This window comes from Sturnus vulgaris, unplaced genomic scaffold (assembly GCF_052056855.1).
Source record: "Sturnus vulgaris isolate bStuVul1 unplaced genomic scaffold, bStuVul1.hap1 Scaffold_157, whole genome shotgun sequence".
In the NCBI taxonomy this organism is placed as follows: Eukaryota; Metazoa; Chordata; class Aves; order Passeriformes; family Sturnidae; genus Sturnus; species Sturnus vulgaris.
Genome location: NW_028276074.1, coordinates 3,293,407 through 3,313,688, shown reverse-complemented (window position 1 = coordinate 3,313,688; position 20,282 = coordinate 3,293,407). Strand labels below are relative to the sequence as shown.

The window sequence follows — 20,282 nt, the reverse complement described above, 5'->3', positions numbered from 1 at the left end:
GCAGGGGCTGCATAAAAGGCAAAGCCCTGCTTTTTTAATCTGCTGCACTGGGTTGCATTGCTGGCAGATTGCATATTGATATTCATCTCTCAGTTCAGGTTGAGAAAAATTTTTAAAAATTCTCTTATATCTCAGTAAACCAGGCAAAGGAATAAATCAGCAGAGGGTCCCATACAGGAAGCATCAGTGTTGCTTTTCCAGCCTCCTCAAGGTTGTTGTGATGTTGCCATCAGAGCCTGCAGAGGCAGAGCTGACCCTGGGCAGTGCCCTGTGCTGGGAGGGGTCTGCAGGGCAGAGCTGAGCCCCCAGGGCTGGGCTGGACTCTGGCAGCACTGGCAGGGCCCAGCCCTGGGCACAGGGAAGCAGCTGCTGGCAGGGACAGCTCCAGGCAGCAGAGCCCTGGGCAGGCAGTGGGGAGAAAGAGCCACCAAGCTGGGCTGGGATATTTAAAATCCTCTCCAAACTGAACTATTCCATCATTACTTTTCTTACAGATCCCCATGCCAAGACACAGCAAATGTCCAACAGCAGCTCCATCAGCCACTTCCTCCTGCTGCCATTGGCAGACACGCGGCAGCTGCAGCTCCTGCACTTCTGCCTCTTCCTGGCCATCTCCCTGGCTGCCTTCCTGGCCAACGGCCTCATCATCAGTGCCGTAGCCTGCGGCCACCACTTGCACACCCCCATGTTCTTCTTCCTGCTCAACCTGGCCCTCACTGACCTGGGCTGCATCTGCACCACTGTCCCCAAAGCCATGCACAATTCCCTCTGGGACACCAGATACATCTCTTATGCTGGATGTGCTGCTCAGCTCTTTTTCTTTTTGTTCTTCATCTCAGCAGAGTATTTCCTCCTGACCATCATGTGCTACGACCGCTACGTGTCCATCTGCAAACCCCTGCACTACGGGACCCTCCTGGGCAGCAGAGCTTGTGCCCACATGGCAGCAGCTGCCTGGGCCAGTGGCTTTCTCTATTCACTGGTGCACACGGCCAATACATTTTCCCTGCCCCTGTGCCATGGAAATGCCCTGGGCCAGTTCTTCTGTGAAATCCCACACATCCTCAAGCTCTCCTGCTCACACTCCAACATCAGGGAAATTAGGCTTCTTGCTCTTAGTGCCTGTTTAGCTTCTGGATGTTTTGTGTTCATTGTTTTCTCCTATGTGCAGATCTTCAGGGCTGTGCTGAGGATCCCCTCTGAGCAGGGACAGCACAAAGCCTTTTCCACCTGCCTCCCTCACCTGGCCGTGGTCTCCCTGTTTGTCAGCACTGCCACATTTGCCTACCTGAAGCCCCCCTCTATCACCTCCCCATCCCTGGATCTGGTAGTGTCAGTTCTGTACTCAGTGGTCCCTCCAGCCCTGAATCCCCTCATCTACAGCCTGAGGAACCAGGAGCTCAAGGATGGCCTGAAGAAAATTATCATGAATGCTTTTCAGAAGTAATAAACTCATTCTCCTGTAGAGCTCTTAAGATGTTACTCATTAATGCCCACACTGTGTCCTGTGTTTTTTGTGCTGGCACAGGTATTATATTTTTGAGAATTTGTTCACAGGAAAAACTTTGTGCCATTTTTAATTCAGTACTTGCATTTTTATTGTGAGCCATAGACTGTATAACCCAGGAGTTGTACTACATACGTTTTTACACAAAATAAAGAACTCTGTATTGCTGTGTTCCCCTGACATTTTTCCTCCTGACTTCTCTGGAGCTGCAGGGTCCGTGCCTCTGGGCAGAACTGGAGAGAAAAATAAACCCCAGTGCTCCTCACTGCCAGGCAGCCCCAGGGCTTCTGCTCCATAACCTCCCCTTCCTTCACTTCCACACTCCCCTTCAGAGCCCCTGGGCTGGTTTAAGGCCTCAATCCCTGTCCTGCTGTGTGACTGTCCAGGGGCTGCAGGCAGGGACAGGCCATGGGCACTGCTGGGACAGAGCTGAGCTCTCCAACAGCATTTCCATCATTGTCCTGGTTTAGGGCAAGTTTGGGGGAAAACCTCCAGAAGGAGCCCCCAGACAGCAAACCCCACGACTCCTCCCCCCCACCACTGGGTTCAGGAAGAATTTCCTCAGAGAAGAGTGGGAAAAAAACCTGTTTATTTAACAAGCAAAACACTCTCCAGCACAGGAAAAAAACAACACCAGCTGACAAAATAACTCTTTCACCATTCTGAAGGGATGACAAACTCAGAGAGTCTCTTCGGCGAGTGGTCGCCCACTTATCAGTCTCTGGCCCTGGGGAATGACTGCTGCAGGTGACAGAATGTAGAGTCCCGGAGTTTCTTGGGGTTTCCCAGGTCCCCGTCCAGAACAGGTTCAGATGGTATCCAGGAGAGGGAGTGGACGGGGTGGAAAAAAAACAGTCCAGGGAAAAAGTTGGACTGCCTAGCTGAACTAACTAATAAGCAAAAGCCAGGCCAAAGTGAAGGAAAGAAAAAGAGGCAGAAGTGAGCAAGCAGGCAAGCAAGCCGAGCTAAAACCTCTCCTAAACATAGACCATGGGGGAGGTGAGCCGGCTGATAACAAGACAAAACAAAGCTTCACTTTCAGAGTCAGTCCTGGAAGCACAGGACATAATACCAAACATAATCAGAACACACGATTGGAGATACAAACACCATAACATCACCCTAGGACAGGGGTGAATCCCATGAACAGCCCCACGTTGCTGTCGAAACACAGGAACTCCTCTCGGTTGTAGTGAATCATGGTTTAAAAAGTTAAGATTTTTGCTAAGGGTAGAAGTAGTTTCCATGACCAAGATGTAAGTTAGGTAGGTAAAGGGTAGGTTAATAATTACTAGAAGCTTAGGCTAGAACTAATTGGTATAATTATCTGCTATTATAAATTTACATACAGAAGAACATAAAATAAGTAAACCGTTAACCATGAAGCACGGGGCCTTGGATCGTGCCAGAGGGTCACTGAGACCTGATGAAGACTCTCCTGACTTCATCCTTCCAGACCACTGACCCATTTCGAGACCACTGACCCAATTCAAGAGAAGAACTGCGCACGTGTGAAGGACTAATGGGCTCATTTTAATATGGGGTGGGGATGGGAGGTGCTGGGGTTATGCAGATGTATTGTATGTAAGATCTTGGGCAATAAATAGATGGCAAAGAACCTTGTTCGGGGCGGTCACGCCTTTCGGAGGTGACTCCTATGCCGCCCACTGGTGAATAAACACACCACTTTGTAACTTTAATTAGTTAGAGGGTCTTTGCCCATGATTATACTGTTTTTTTTAACTATTGACTGCTCTAACTGGAACCTGGGGACGCTTTATCAGTTGTGTCCCTCAGTGGGACCCATGAATGGTATCAGAAACTTTGGAGTTTGATTCTGACTGAATTCTTGAGAAATTTCCTCAGAAACCACGGATGTGCCTTGTAGAGAGCCTGGTGCAGGAATAGCTGGAAGAAAAAGGCCATAGTCAGATCAATTTAGTAAAGCTAGCAAAGTGGGCCTCAGTCTCACGGATACAGTGTCCTTGAGATAAGGAAGACACGCAGAATTGAGAAAAACATGAATGCCGAAGTGCTTAGCTAAGTCGCACATCTAGACCAATGATGAGCTCAGATTTTGCACTATGCATGAGCTAATTAAGCACTGTATTTAATCGCCACTCTGCGTATCAATAAACGAGACTTTGCTGATGACCGAATTGGTGTCCGCGTCTCCCTTCTCCGACATTTGGTGAACCCCGACGTGCCTCCGTCGCTGAAAAGAAAACGGTTTCAGAAAACGGGGGAGAACGCGCCACGGTCGGTGAAGTAGAGTTGGGGCCTGCTGCAACCGGGTCGGTGTCAAACGACGTAGGGAAGACACCCCCAGGAGCCATAAAGGTGGTCCTGGGCCATACGTGCTGCCGAAGCCGGAGAGTTGCAACAGCGCTGACGACGAAAAATGGACAGGCAAGCAGCATATGATTTATTTATAGCACATATAGATAAGTTAGGGTTAAAAGAGATTAATCCCAGGAAGGATATACCGGGGTTGTTAGTCTGGGGTTATGCTAAAGGTTTATTCTCTAATCCTCACACCGTGCATGATTTAAATGAGTGGCGTAAGTTAGGGGATGCACTGTGGGAGGCGGTATTACAGGATGATAAAACAGCAAAAAAGCTGGGAAAGATCTGGCGGGTAGTTCATAATGCGCTGCTAAAGCAGCAAGCAGAGAGAAGGGCGGCTCGGGAGGCAGTAGAGGCATATAAAAGGAATGCTCAGTATGGCGATAATGAGCCCCGAGCACCCAGCACGACCAGAGTAGAAATACCTATCTCTGGGGAGGCGGCAGGAATGACAGACATGGCTAGCTGCGCTTGGCCCTCGGCACCCCCCTTAGAAGAGCTTGAGGAGGATTCCGCCGCGGCGGCGGAGACAATTGCAGAAGGCGGAGTAACCCCGCCTTCCGACAGCGAAGGGCCCCAGACCGGCGGCGAAAAATCCCCTTGCCAGTCTGAGCCTACCGCCCCTAAGCCCACCGTGGAGCCAACTCCGGTCCCTAGGGCGGAAAGCGACCTGTGGGAGGAGATGGCAAGACGGCGGGGGGAGGCGTGGAGTATGCTAGCCAGACACGGCTTGGAGACTGGGGACGAGAGCGCTGTTGACGCAGCGAAAACCTGGGCTTTCCCCGTCACGTATACACAGGGAATAAACCAGCAAGGACAAGCCGTCCAAGTAGGAGCATACTCGCCTCCCGACTGGAAGCTGCTAGCCCAGCTAAGACAGACAGTGAGTCAGTTTGGTTTCCGGAGTGAGCCAGCTAAGCAAATGCTAGATTTCTTGTTCGATACATACCTGCTGTTGCCAAATGATATGAGAAGTATAGTGAAACTGATTTTCACGCAACATCAGCAGTTGCTATTTAACGCCCACTGGCAAGCTCTTGTTCAGAAGTCAATTGCAGTACAGAGGGGCCCGGGAGATCCGTTAGCTGGAATTACCATAGACGAACTGATGGGATTGGGTCAATACCGCAGGACAGAAGCTCAAATGATTTCGGGACCCGACAAGGTTAGGGAAGCCATGCGTCTAGTAAGAAGTGCCATCGGTCGGGTCAAAGATAGCTCAGGCATACCCATGTATATGGGGATAAAACAGGGAAGAAATGAATCCTTTGGGGACTTTGTAGATAAGGCTGCTGCTGCTATTGAAAAGGCAGGAGTCCCAGAGTATATGAGAGGGGCGCTACTAAAGCAATGTGCGCTGCAGAATAGCAATGAGGCAACAAAAAGGGTATTATCAACTTTAGGAGCCAATTGGTCGATAGAAGAGGCATTGGAAAGGATGGCTTTACAGCCGACAGGGGCACAGGTTTTCTTAGTTAATGCACTAAAAGAAATAGGCTTAGGGCTACAGAAACAAGCCGAGTCCACACAGTCACAGGTGCTAGCCGCTCTTGCTCCTCTCCGTGCTTCCACAGCGGCCCCAGCCACGTCGAGTGATCACCGACCTCCCTCAGCGCGCTGCTACAGATGCGGAGCAAGAGGCCACTTCCGACGTGAGTGCCGTGCCCCAGGAGTATGGTGCCAAAACTGCCAGAACAACACGCATAACACATCAGCTTGTCGCCGCAAGTCGGAAAACTCCCAGCGAAGCGCGCCCGGCAGCCGCGCCCGAACACAAGTAGCCGCCGTGACATCAGCGCCATCTCCTGTCTACAACCAGCCACAACAGGGAGCCTGGGACTCGACCTGGCAGCCGCAGTAAAAACATCTTTGATAACAGATCGCCCTGTCAAAGTCCCAACTGGAGTTTATAGCCCGATAAATATCAAAGGACAAGCTTATGGAGGACTAATAGTGGGACGCTCGTCGAGCTCCATTGTAGGACTGTTTGTGCTGCCAGGTGTCATCGATGCAGACTACACGGGAGAAATACAAATAATGGTTTATACTCCTTTTCCTCCTCTGACAATTGAGGCAGGTCAGCGTATTGCTCAATTTATTCCACTTCCACAGTTGAGCCGGGGTGTTCAACCACAAAGACAAACCCCACGTGGAGACCAAGGATTCGGATCATCAGGTATTGCTATGCTCACAATGGATCTCCATACCAGACCCAAAAAGAAGGTGAAACTAACCTATGCAGGAGAGACAATAGAAATGATAGGACTCCTAGACACTGGGGCAGATACCAGCATTGTCTCACCAGAAAAATGGCCCCACAACTGGCCATCAATGCAAACTACGGATACCGTGACAGGCGTCGGAGGATTCACCCTTGCCAGAAAAACTCCTCCAATAAGGGTCACTATAGATGGGCAAGATTTGGTGACTGTGTTGTCCGTAGTTGCTTTACCACCATCGGTACATTGCTTGATTGGAAGGGACATTTTGGCTCAGATGGGGGTCGTTTTATCCAACGAGCACCCTTTGGGGTAATTGCCATTGCTTGGACTTTCCCAATCCCAATCACCTGGACTACCAATGAACCGGTAATGGTTAAGCAATGGCCTCTAAAAAGGGAAAGTCTAATACAAGCACATCAACTCGTAAAAGAACAATTCCAACAAGGACATTTAAAACTCTCAACAAGCCCATGGAACACGCCAATTTTTGTGATCAAAAAGAAGTCAGGAAAATATCGTCTTCTACATGATTTAAGAGCAGTAAATAATCAGATGGAGGCAATGGGGGCATTACAGCCAGGCCTCCCCAACCCAGCAATGCTCCCACAGCATTGGCCTCTTCTAATCATTGATCTAAAGGACTGCTTCTTCACTATTGCCTTACACCCTCAAGATACTAAAAGATTTGCGTTCACCCTACCAGCAATAAACAGAGAAGAACCTGATAAACGGTATGAATGGACTGTTCTTCCACAAGGAATGAAAAACTCGCCTACCCTGTGCCAACTGTATGTGGATGCCGCACTACAACCATTGAGGATACAGTGGCCCAACACAATTATTTATCATTATATGGATGATATCCTCTTTGCTCAAGAATCAGCATTTACAGACACTCAAATGCAGGAAATTCAAAGCACCCTAGCAAAGGCATCCCTCATAATAGCTCAAGAAAAAATACAGCAATCCACACCATGGAAGTACTTGGGGTGGTCTATCACAGGCCAAATCGTACGGCCACAGAAGCTCCAGCTTGCAACAAAGATCACCACTCTAAATGAGGCACAGCGACTGCTAGGAGATCTGCAATGGCTCAAGCCGATTGTTGGGATACCCAACTCCTTGCTAGACTCCCTCAGGCCACTACTTAAAGGAACTGACCCAACCGCACCCGTAACCGTGACCCCACAACAACATGAAGCCCTCAAGGGTATTATACGCTGCATCGATGAGGGGTTTGTCTCTCGCCGAGATATCTCCTCGCCCATCGATCTTACCATCTGGAGTACTGCCAACCACCTACTCGGTGCACTCACACAGCTACAAAAGAAAACGCGGGAGACACGGGTACTAGAATGGATAACCCCACCTTTACAATCAAAAAGGACAATCAGCACAAAAATCGAACAAGTAGCCACCTTGATTCGTAAGGGTCGCGTAAGGATCATGGAAATCACCGGAACGAGCCCAACAACAATTTATTTGCCCATGAAAAAGGAGGACTTAGATTGGTATCTCCTCAATTCAGGAGATCTACAAACGGCCTTGCTGGAAGTCGGAGCAGCCATCCACACCGGACCGCTGATGCCACGTCACCTTCAGTGGCTAGGAAATTGGGACTGGATAGCAAAGCCAATGCGCTCGGAGCAGCCGATAGCGGGCGCCACCACAGCCTTCACGGATGCCGGAAAAAAGACGAGAAGAGCAGCGATCACCTGGAAAGAAGGCCCTCGGTGGAGGAATAAAACCATAGATGCAGCTCCAGAGGACAGCTTACAAACATTGGAATTGCTTGCTGTTGTGTGGGCACTAAGTGAACTGCAGGGGTCTTTAAATGTGGTCACTGACTCGTTTTATGTAGCAGGAGTAGCACAGAGAATTGAGGACGCCTCTGTGAAAGAGGTGCAAAACAAGAGACTCTATGAACTCTTGCTGCAGCTAAAGCGAGCAGTAGGAGCAAGGTTCAAGCCTTATTGTATAATACACATCAGGAGTCATAAGTGGGACGTAGGCTTGGGAGAAGGCAACGCCAGGGCGGATAGACTGGTTATGAATGTAGCTGATGACAGGGGGATTGAAGCAAGGGAGTCACACACACGATTTCACCAAAATGCTAAAGGATTGGTGCGTGAGTTCAAAATAGGCATACAAGAGGCTAAGGCAATAGTGAGAGCCTGCCCCACCTGCAGTCATCACAATAGTGGGGTAGGTCTTGGGTGTGGGGTAAATCCTCGGGGTCTGAAGAGTAATGAAATTTGGCAAATGGACATCACACATGTGGCAGAGTTTGGTAGACTCAAGTATGTGCACGTTACCATAGACACTTATAGTAAGTATATCTGGGCCACAGCACAGACAGGGGAAAAGGCAATCCATGTAATTAGACACCTGACAAGTTGCTTTGCAGTTATGGGAACGCCTAAGGAAGTAAAGACCGACAACGGACCTGCATATGTCAGTGGGAAAGTAAGTCAGTTTATGAGACTCTGGGGAATCAGACATATTACAGGAGTACCACACTCGCCCACAGGACAGGCCATAGTAGAAAGAGCCAATGGGACACTCAAACAGTATTTATTCAAACACAAATCCGTAGATGATCCACAAGAAAGACTAGCCAAGGTTCTTTATGTCATGAATTATTTGTGTGTGTTCGGGGATGAATCTGAGCCGCCTGCAATCAGGCATAGAGGGAAAAGGGAAGGTAACAGAAGAGAACGCATGAGGGCATGGGTAAAGTACCGGGATCCAAAGACAGGAATATGGAATGGACCAGCGGAAGTGGTATATTGGGGGAGAGGCTATGTTTGTGTTTCTACCCCCACAGGAACACTTTGGGTCCCTGCTAGGTGGGTGAAGCCCGTTCTAAATGACCGAACTGGTGGAAAGATTCCTGAGGAGGCGGCTGGCTTCAGCCGACCAGGAGCGGATTCAGCAGAAGTTGACGGTGACCTCACAGCCCTATTTGCGGAGGCTAGCACAGTTTAACAACGCTGCCCGTGAGGCGCTAAGGCAGCCACCACCGAATTGGGCTGATTGGATTGAGAGCCACGTCCACCAAGAAGAACAGCCTCTCAGCAGCCGTCCTTGTTGTGCGTGTGGGGGGTCATGGTGTCAAGCCTGGGTAGCCCTAAAGTGCGGGGGCTGTGGGGACTGCTCGTGGGTGGAACAGAACCAGAACAGCTCCTGTTAGCTTGGGCCCGGTGGGAACTTACCAACTGGATTAAGAGGCAGCACATCTATGCAAATTCACACATTATCGCTGCAAGATGCAGACATAAAGTCCCACACCTGCCTTGGCCTCAGGTAGGACCAATTAAGCCCGGTACAGACCCAGAGGAGGTATTAAATCAAAGTATAGAAGAGGTAAAACAACTGCAAATAACAGGGAGCAATACAGGGCGTAAAGAGAATAGGCCGCCAAAGAAATCAAAATGATGATCATTACACTGCTTATGCTTGCTAACTTTGCTCACACAAAATCTTTTCCAATGCAGCATGCGCCTCGGGAAAACGTATGGGTAACATTCACTAACATAACAAGACAAGAATCAATCTGCTTAAGTCTAGGAGGAGTACAAAATCCTTTTAAAACCTGCCTAGTAAGGTTGCCAGTATGGTTGCAAGAAGTTCAAGGGAATGTGCTGCATGAATTTATCTAACCACTCTGAGTCCATCCACAAAAAGATACAAAACACGCAGCAGAAATTACACAACCTAAAAGAAGAAGATGGTTGGGGCATTGACGAGTGGTTAAAAAGCCTAGGTCTTGGGGGATGAATTCAAACCGTTATTAAGTATGCTATTATGGTGTTAGATATATTCTTGTGCTTAGCTTTATTGCTACCTTGCTTGATAACTTGCTTACAAAATTTTATTCAAAAGACTATTAGCAAAGCTTGGCATGCCACTCTTCTAGCTCAAAAAGAAAACGGGGGAAGTGTAGAGAGCCTGGTGCAGGAATAGCTGGAAGAAAAAGGCCATAGTCAGATCAATTTAGTAAAGCTAGCAAAGTGGGCCTCAGTCTCACGGATACAGTGTCCTTGAGATAAGGAAGACACGCAGAATTGAGAAAAACATGAATGCCGAAGTGCTTAGCTAAGTCGCACATCTAGACCAATGATGAGCTCAGATTTTGCACTATGCATGAGCTAATTAAGCACTGTATTTAATCGCCACTCTGCGTATCAATAAACGAGACTTTGCTGATGACCGAATTGGTGTCCGCGTCTCCCTTCTCCGACAGTGCCTTGATTTCCCTCTAGTCTGGTGCTGTTCATTAGGAAGCTTTCCTATTAAAGTTATCGAGAAATAATCCAAAGAGCGTCTTGGAAATATTTATTATTATTTTAAAGTGTGTGTTTTATTACTGTTCTCTTTAGAGCACAGCTGACTGCAGCATTCTGTGATTGATATTGATGCAGGGTTTCCCCTCAGGAGGTCTGGCCTGCTCACAGAAGCTGTGCCTTGAGGTCTGAGCCAGTGTGGACAACCTTGCTCCACATTCCCCAACCCCATCCTGTCTGTCCTCACTCACCTGCCACCTGCTTTGTTTGGAGAACTGGCTGCAATCAGGGAAAGAGGGTTTTTTGCATTTTTTTAGTTTTGAAGCAATCTAAAGCTCCTATTTTTCCCCATTGAATACAGACACACTCCTTAGGTGTGTGCCAGACAAGGCCCCACCAAGGAGCTTCAGCTCCGGGGATCGGTACTTCGGGGGCGGTGTCTGCAGTCGGCGCCATCTTTCCTTTCTGCCTCTAACTCCCATCATGCCCCACGGCCCCATAGAGCCCCATTGGAGCCAGGACTACAACACCCATCATGCCCTGCACTCCACAGACACCCCCCCCCCCCCCCAATCCGGTCCCCCTATGACCCATGCATGACCCCAGACCCTGGACGATCCCTAAATGCTCCCTCAGGGCCCATTCCAGACCCCCCTCAAAACGTCCCCAGATCCCCTGAATACTCCCAACCCCATTGATTCCCCTTACAGTTATTTCTGGGAATTCATCTCCTGCCATCCCCCGGGAGCTCGCAGCACCTCATAACCCAGTCCCGCGATGAAAACTCCTGCCCTGACCCGCACCCTAAAGAGCCGGGTTAGAGCTCCCCAGGCTCCCCCAACGTTCACCCGACCTGTATTCGTTCCCCCTGAGGACCTGAAGCCGCCACTCAGAGGCAAACATATTCCCCAAGTGCCTTCCCAGACCCCCAAACTCTCCGTAAGAACCACTTCTGGGACTACAGCTCCCATGATGCTCCACTGTCCCGGTAAAACGCCATTCTAACCATGACTTCAACTCCCATCGTGCCCCGCGCCGCCTAGACATACTCTGCAGCTGCGACTTCAACTCCCGTGATGCTCCACGGCTCCTTTAAACCTTATTATACCCGCGCCTACAACTCCCATCACCCCCCGCGCCCCAGAGAGCCCCGTTAGAGCCCCCGAGTGCCCGTCCGGACCCCGAATGGCCCCAGATTCCCCTCCCTGACCGCCAAGGGCCTCCCTGAAACAGCCAGGTAACATCCGAAGCCCAGACTTTCCCTCAGCATCTCTAAGTTCTCTGTTAGGGCCCACTCGACGCTCCCAAGTGCCCTCCCGTCCTCAACTTCCTTCTAAATTATTTCCCCAGACCCAAAATTGCCGCGAATGTACCCCAGAAATGTCTCCCTGGACCCGAAGTGCCCCCCTGGATGCTGTTGGAGAAAAAGATGATAATAAAGGTGACCAAATGACTACAAATATTACAAATTGTCAAATATTACAAATTATCATAAAGAGGGAGAAATAAATAACCAGGAGAGTTTATTTAATTAATGAAGAGAATTGTGTTACTTAGAACCATTGGCCAATAATTATTTTGGTTGCTAATAATGTGTAGAGCTTTATTATAAATATAAAAAAATTGTTATAGAGGATAGTAATGTTATAAATAAGAAAAATATATTTATATTTTAATATTTAAGAATATTTTAAATTTAAATTTATGATTTTTTTTTCGAATTTGGGTTGTCAGTCAAAGGTGAATGATATCATGACACAGTTATGATGGGGGTGAGGAGCAGGTTTCCAAACAGGGCCAGCCAGCAAGGGGCTCATTCTTCTCTGTGCCCAGAGCTCCTGAGGAGACATTCAGCCCCAAGATCACTCTGGAAATGCTTCTCTCTGTCATGAATGTTGTTCTATTTGAACAATTTATCTGACAACAAGGTTAAATTTTGAGGCAATTATTTAAGAGCAACAATTGTATATAAATGAAATAGAATCAAATATATTGGATACGTATATCTGAATATATACAAAATTTGGCAGTTAGTAATTTAGTATAATTGAGGTTCCTATAAATCATAAGCAAAACCAGCCGGGGGTACGGGGAGGGGCTCGCCCTTCCTCACGTACTGAACAATCAAGCCAAAATTCCCACTTATATACTATATGCTAATACATATTCATACAGAAGTTTCTAGAAAACTCCTCCTAGTTTCTATTCCTAAAATCAACATCACTATGTGTATGGGACATGCTCTACTAATGGGTTAGGGGGTCTCTCATCCTTTTGAGGGTCTTATTTCTGATGAAGGCTCATCATCTTCATCAGTGACCGAGGTGTGACCTGCAGGTAGCGCAGGTGCCCTGTGTGACTGAGCAGATGTTTTCCATAATAAGACTCTGATTAAACCCCATGCTTGGAATAATCTCATTTTGGTCCATTCCAAGGTCGAGTCTTTCTATTTCTAGATGCTGCTTATCAGACCTACGTCCTTCTACTATTCCCTTCCAACATCTGGAGATTTGTTGCACTCATTTCCTTTTATTTTTCTTTGTAATAATTATTTTCTATTGATGTGAGTACAATTTTGCTAATATAGTTACAATTTCGTTAGCACGAATCACATTTATCACATACACACATATCTGTGAGACTTTCCTGTCAAAGCATTATCCAACCCAACCCTGGCACATCCCAAGTCTGGCAATTTGCATGCACAGAAAGCCAAAACTCGGCAATTCCCCGGTTCCAGCACCAGCCCTGCTCAGATCTGGTGATTTGTGGGTGCCAGCACTGCAGATCCAGCAGATTGTTGACGCTGGCAGTGCCCAGGTCTGGCGTTTGCCAGCATCGGTGCCGCCCAGAGCCGTCAGTTTCCTGCTGCTGGGGCACTCGGGGGTTGTGGCTGAGCAGGAAAGGTGAGCCTGTGCCGGGAGCTTTTCTTGGCTGGAGCAAAGGCTGGGCACGCAGAGACCTTCCTGGCACTGTGCCCTGGGCCAGCAGGGATTGTGCTGCTGGAGCCCACCCTCAATTTCTTCTGTCAGGCAGCTTTAGGACATGGAGGAGCCAGAGCAGACCCTCAGCTTTCTGGATTCATCCAGAAGAATCCTGTGTGTGAAGCAGCCTGGGAACAGGGTTTCCATGCCAGGGTGGGCAATTCAGAGCCCTTTTCTCCCCCATGGGCTGAGGGTGTGGCACTTGTCATTTGCAAGGGCCCTGCAGGTGCCAATGGGGCCGTTTTCAATCTGCTGAGAACAGTCGGAACTGAGAGTCTGTCCTAAACCTGCTTTTCCTGCAAATGTACTCAAGGAATTCTCTTTTTTTGCAGTCTCAGCCCCTGTGTGTGTGCAGGTGTACTGAGTGAAGGATGGAACGGGTCTACTGGGGGGGAGATGTTCTCCTTCTCTAGTGGTTTTGGGTTTTGTTTTTGTTGTTGTTGTTGGATTTGTTTGTTTTCTTGGATGGGTTTGATTATTGAGGTTTATAATATTAAATGTTGTTTTAATTTTTTAATCAGCTCCTCGTGGCAGCTGTGGGCAGAGCTCTGTAGCTGTGTGTGACACTTGTGTGTGGCACAGTGAAGGTGTCCAGGGGGGCCTTGCCCGAGCTGTGTGCAGAGGAATCCCCATCAGGCCAGGCTGGGGGTGCTCCGTGGCCGGTGCCTTGCGTTGACTGGAAGCTGCCATGGAGCGTCTCCAGGGATGGAAGGTTGGGGCTGCCAGGGCTGTGGTGTCACAGACAGGGGAACGCTGGGGCTGCCACAGCTGCCGTGTCCCAGAGAGGGGAATGTTGGGGTGCCCTGCTCCTGGCCCGGCCCCAACAGCTCTGCCAGCTCCTCTCAAGGACACCAAGGCTGAGGCAAAGGGTGAGAATTGCGGGAGGGGCTGAGCTGGGAGGGACCCGGTGGGATCATGGAGTCCAGGGCCCGGCCCTGCACAGACAGCCCAACAAGGGGAGGCTGTGCATCCCTGGGAGAGGTGTCCAAAGGCTCTTGGAGCTGTGCCAGCCTTGCAGCTGGGAGCATTTTTTGGGGAACCTGGTCAGTGATGGAGGATCATTCGATAGGGGGAAGGAAGGAAGGGAGGAAAGGAGGAAGGGAGGAAGGGAGGAAGGGAGGAAGGGAGGAAGGGAGGTAGGAAGGAAGGAAGGAAGGAAGGAAGGAAGGAAGGAAGGAAGGAAGGAAGGAAGGAAGGAAGGAAGGAAGGAAGGAAGGAAGGAAGGAAGGAAGGAAGGAAGGAAGGAAGGAAGGAAGGAAGGAAGGAAGGAAGGAAGGAAGGAAGGAAGGAAGGAAGGAAGGAAGGAAGGAAGGAAGGATTATGAATATTTTCTACTTTTCCAATTTATCAAACAACAAGATTAAATTTAGTAGCAGATTTTTGATAGTAATTTTTATAAATGTATACAATCAAAGTATTTGAGATGAATACAATCAAAGTATAGAATACATATATTTCAGGATATGTAAAATTTAAGAGTAAGTAATTTAGTATAATTGAGGTTCATATAAAGCATCAGGAAAACCAACCAGGGGTACAGGGAGGGGCTCGCCCTTCCTCTTGTACCAAAGCATCCAGGCTAACAATTCCACTTATATAGTGCAGGCTACAGAAGTTTCTAGAAAACTCCTCCCAGTTTCTATTCCTAAAAATCTAAGTCACTGTGTTGTTTGGTGCGTTCTCTACTAATGGTTAGGGGTCTCATCCTTTTGAGGGTCTTATTTCTGATGAAGGCTCATCATCTTCATCAGTGTCTGCTGTGTAATCTTGCAGGTAGCACAGGCACCCTAAGCTTTGGTTCTATAACTAAACATAAGTTCCCACAATAAAATTAAGTTTCATGCCTGGAATCATCCCAGTTTGACCCACTTTAAGGGCAAAGCTTTTATTTCTAGATGCTGTTTATCAGACCTACGTCCTTCTACTATTCCCTTCCAACATCCTTCTTCGACTCCCAACATCTGGAAGATGTCCTTTGCCCTGTCTCACCCATCTCCCCCCTCACTCTGTAACAATTGTCTTCTATTGATCTAAATACAATTTTGCTGATATAGTTACAATTTAATTAGCACAAATCACATTTATCACAATTCCCCCATTTCTCTTTTTGATCATATTGATTATTGCTCTAAAACATTGTTGCTTGGTATTTCTCATGCTATTTCTCATGCTGCATTCAGCTTTTCCCACTCCTTCTCTAATTTTATTAACATTTCTTGTGCCAGGGTATTCTCTTTGCATTCCATCACCATTTTCTCGATCTCTCTCCCTCGAGTGCGAGTGGATTGTGCTTTTAGTACCATCAAGAAATTCAGTTTCCTTTTTGCTGTTGATTCTGGATGCATGGGCATGGCTGTAAGTTGCATTCAATAAATTCCTGAGTGGATTACTCTAATTAGACAGGGTACCATGCAAGGCAGAAGCAATAGTCCTAAACCAGAACATAATAGCATAAATCCCATTTTTTTCCACCACACACCCCCAAAGAGTTTATCCCACCAATCAGCTTTCAAGATAGAATTCAGTTTTTGAACTGGTACATGTGCCACTCTTTTCATTTCATCAGCAAGTTTTGTGATGGCTTCCCCGTGATCATCTATTTCCACACAGCACTCAGATTCATTAACCCTCCCACAAACTCCTCCTTCTTCTGCCAACAGATAATCCAGGGCAATTCTCTTTTGATGTACAAATGCTCACATTTGTGAATGCTGTTTGGCCAACAACTTTAAAGCATCTGCCCTATGGTTTGAGACGACTTCCACCCCTGCCTGGAGCCTTATCAACCAATTTAACAGGTAAATTGGAGTTCTATATCCCCAAGACCCATCCTGAGCCCAAGCAGCAGGTTCATAATGTGCTATAATTCTTTCTGCAGGCCATTCTTCATCTTTCCATTTTTGGTTTCCTGCTGCCATTGGAAAGTCGAGGTTTGGTTCTCTTTTCTTTCTTTCTTTCTAAGGTTTAATAAAGTGGTGTTCCTAGTATATCGCCCTTAGACCTTGGTATGACAAAGAAGGAGGGTCGTATAATCCCTAAGGTACAAGTTCCTTCCCACTTTTGGGATAGTTCACTGTATGCTCATTGCCCACAAATCCAATATATTCCATCAGGGGCTTTCCATCTGTTTTCTGTGTTTTCTGGTTGTTCCCAATAAGATTTTAAGTCTTTTATGGATTGGTAGGGGTTAGCTCCAGGACTGTTATGCCAGCACAAATCAGTTTGGTTATTCCACTTGCAATTTATTTCTTTTGCTATTCCCCAATATCCAGTAGGACTCTTGGGTTGCCAGGTCTTTGTGTTATTGTCTGAATTTACTACTAAAGTAGATAGGCAAGGAGTATATCCCACCACTTCAGTGTATTTTCTCCCTTCCCGAGTTATACAAACTGTTCCAATTACTTGATGACTCAGAACCCAGCCCTCAGGCTGCTTTAATGTCTTAGAAATTTGAGTATGATTCCATTTTAAAAATTGTTCTGGAGCTAAACCCTCACCTCTCCATGGCCATCTTTCAGCCATTCTAAGTCCTCCACAAAGAAAACATTTAGATAATCCCAATTCTGTGGCAATTTCTTGCATCAGATCTACAAACAGATTTTTATTTGAAGCTGGCAAATCCCAGTTGCCATAGTGCTGTTTTAATTGCTTATGCAGCTCATCAAGCTCCTTTAAGTCTTTCCCTCTGATCGTTTTCTTATCCTTCATTGTTTCTTTTTGTTTTCCAATTAATTTTTTTTTCCTTTGGCTCTTTTCTATTCTTATCTTTTTCAAACACAAAAAATTTTCATATCTAGGACAAAGTTGATCATTGTTAGGATAAGGAGCTCGCCCACTGAATCCCAAATTCCTTCTTACCCAATACAATTTTGTACTTTTCACAAAAATTTCTAAGAAGCTGCTACGATCATAACAGGCAGCAGTAACATGTGGCTGTGCCTCAAAAACTGATTCCATCTTATCCTTGACCCACAGGGATCAGGAATAATTTGTTTCTTTACTGCTGGCTCTTGGGTTGCTTGTCTTGTAATTTGTTCCTGCATGGTCTGTTCTTTTTTGCTCCATGCTGTCTTATGGTTTGAACCAGTTGCCAGGGGTATTATTGTAAGCACCATGAAAAGAATCCTCAGGAATTTTAACTTTCTACCTGTCTCAAGGCCCCTTGGGTTGCAACCAAGGGACGAGATGTCAATCTTCTCGGTAGCAAAGTTCTTATCCTGGGATTTGTTTCTTTTTGTTACCCTTGGCCTCACAAAGTTTCTATGAGCCATTTTAACTTTTTCTGTTCCAAAGATGGCACAAAGTATTTGTAGTTCTACAGCACTGCATTATCTCTCTCCCTAGATTGCTAAAGCTCCAGAGATATGCCAACTATAACAAAATTTATTTTCACACTGGTTCAGTTAAATAGCTCTTCCTACTGGTCTTCTAAACCTTCTCTTCCACCAATAGATATACTCACAATGCCAATTTGCTGGTGAGACATATTTACTACGTAGCACATAGACTTCCTCTCCACAGCAATTGTTGGTTATAATACACTGGTCTATAATATTATGGATTGTTTGTTCTTTAGCCTGTACAAAAGTTAATATGGCGAGGAGTAATTGGTCTTGGTTTTCTGTTAGTTGCATTGCTGCATAAAAGATCCCATTTTCATGTCCCAATGGTTTTCCATAGAAGTCACTCAAAATTTTTCCTGTTGTTATCTGATCATGTATACAGCCTAAAAAACTGAAACAGAGCAATTGTCTCTCTTTTTTTTTTTTGCCCTAGTTACTCTCCACCACGAATTAAAACAATAAGTGCAAACAATACAAATGCAAGGGCGGCATTCTAAGCCATGATTATTACATTCCCAATGTGTTAATTGTTGTTGGGCCTCCTCAATAATAGGTGTTACCAGTCTCTTTTTCTGGAGTTGCAGCTCCTCAAATAAATCAGTTAATGCTGGCAGTCAGAAGCTCCTGAGAAGCTTTTCAATCCATCTGGGCTTTTCCCACTGATCAAGGAGGCGTCTGATTCTTTCCCATGGGCGCTGTTCACCCTCCAAACTCAATGAGGTTGCAGTTGGCAGCCAATGCAGGATGTCTAAATGACAACCATGTACTTCTCAAAACAACTTCAATTGATATTTCAAGCAGTAACACCATACAATAATATCTTTCCCTTTATATATTATATCTCCCCCTTTTGTCCCAAGGTACAATGATTTTATGTCAATTTCTTATAGACTGTAGCTTTTTGGCACCAAGCACTCCTTTCCACCTAATCATGAATTTATTTCAATTTCTCTATGTTTTTGAATCTGGATGGAAATTTAATCAACATTTAAATTCCCATTTTTAATCTGATTTTTAGATCTCCTAGTGCTGAAATAATTTTCCAATCTTTATTTTGTATCTGTTTTTTTACTCGTGAAGCCTGAGTCCAGCATTTTTCTGCCGTTTGGACTGCTGCTTCTGTGGTTAAAAGAACCAGAAATGGTCCCTCCCATCGAGGTTCTAAACTTCCTCCTCTCCAGCATTTTGTCAACACATACTGTCCTGGTCAGATAGAATGTACTGGAAAATCAAGAGGAGTGGTTTGAGCTAAAATGCCTTTCTCTCTTAATTCCCTCAAATTGTTTGTGATGGTTGTAAGATACCCCTGAATGGTTTTGTCCCCAACTAGTGAGGGATCCATTGTCATGCCTTGGGGGTAAGGCAATCCATATAACATCTCATATGGTGAGATCCCAGTTTCAGAGTCGGGCTTAGTTTTTATATTTAACAGGGCTAAGGGAAGGCATCTAGTCCATGGTAATTTAGTTTCTATCATTAATTTAGTTAGTTGTTGTTTAATAGTTTGGTTCATCCTTTCAACTTGTCCCAAGCTTTTGGGATGCCATGGGGTATGATATTCCCAGGTAATTCCTAGTGCTTGGTTTAAATTGTTAATTATTCTCAAGGTAAAATGAGTGCCCAGATCTGAATCAATAACTTGAACTAATCCAAATCTTGGAATAATATTCTCCATCAGAATTTTGGCTACCATTTGAGCTGTGGCCCGAGCCGCAGGAAATGCTTCTACCCACTGAGTCAACTGATCTACTATAACCAGCAGATATTTCCACCTGCCTATTTTAGGTAATTCAGTGAAATCAACTTGGATCTTTTTGAATGGCCGATAGGCTGTCTGAGGGCCTCCAGAGGGAGGACTCCTCAACATCTTTTTGTTCATCTTCTGACATGTGAGACATCCTTGAGTAATTTGTTTCCCAATTTCAAATATTCCTATACACCCATAAAATTTTAAAAAGTAGTCACAAAGTGCCCTTGTGCCCCAGTGAGTTCTTCAATGTAAGTTGTCCAGGATCTGTTGGGCTATGGGTTTTGGGACTACTTTTCTACCATCAGGTAGAATCCATTCTCCTGCATTCAGGGTTGCCCCTCGTTTCTTTATAGCTTCTACCTCTGTTAAAGAAAAGTATGGTGTTTCAGTTTGTATTTCTCTCTCTTTAAAAGTCATAATTACACTGGTGGTTTCCCTTAAGGCAGCCTTTTTTGCTTCATCATCAGCCAAATTGTTTCCTCTTATTTTAATATCTCTCCCCTCTGGTGCCCTTTTGCATGTAGAACTGCTATCTTTTTTGGACCTTTTATGGCTTCAAGTATTTTACTTACTAATCCTTGGTGTATTAATCCTTTTCTTTGGGTGTTTATAAACCCCCTTTCTTTCCAGATCTGTCCAAAGGTATGCACAATCCCATAAGCATACTTCAAATCCGTGTATATGGTTCCCTCTTGATCCTTTAATAACAACAATGCACGGAGTAATGCATAAAGTTCACAGGCTTGTGCTGACCAGGACGAGCTAAGGGGACCAGATTCTTTTACTTCTAATTTTTCTCCACTAATTATGGCATATCCAGATTTTCTTTTCCCGTTTACCACTC

General features: G+C 46.2%; 1 protein-coding gene across 1 annotated transcript; it reads left to right on the top strand.

Moving 5' to 3' along the window:
- The first annotated feature begins 517 nt into the window (after window positions 1-517).
- LOC148218836 (olfactory receptor 14I1-like) lies at window positions 518-15,122 on the top strand. The gene is made up of 2 exons (XM_088157787.1): window positions 518-1,014; window positions 15,119-15,122. Exons 1-2 carry the CDS (start codon window positions 518-520, stop codon window positions 15,120-15,122), a joined length of 501 nt encoding a protein of 166 aa, XP_088013913.1.
- The last annotated feature ends 5,160 nt before the right edge of the window (window positions 15,123-20,282 follow it).

What these genes read in the sequence shown, in the direction of transcription:
- LOC148218836 (XM_088157787.1), top strand. Translation starts at nt 518, where the DNA reads ATGTCCAACAGCAGCTCCATCAGCCACTTCCTCCTGCTGCCATTGGCA.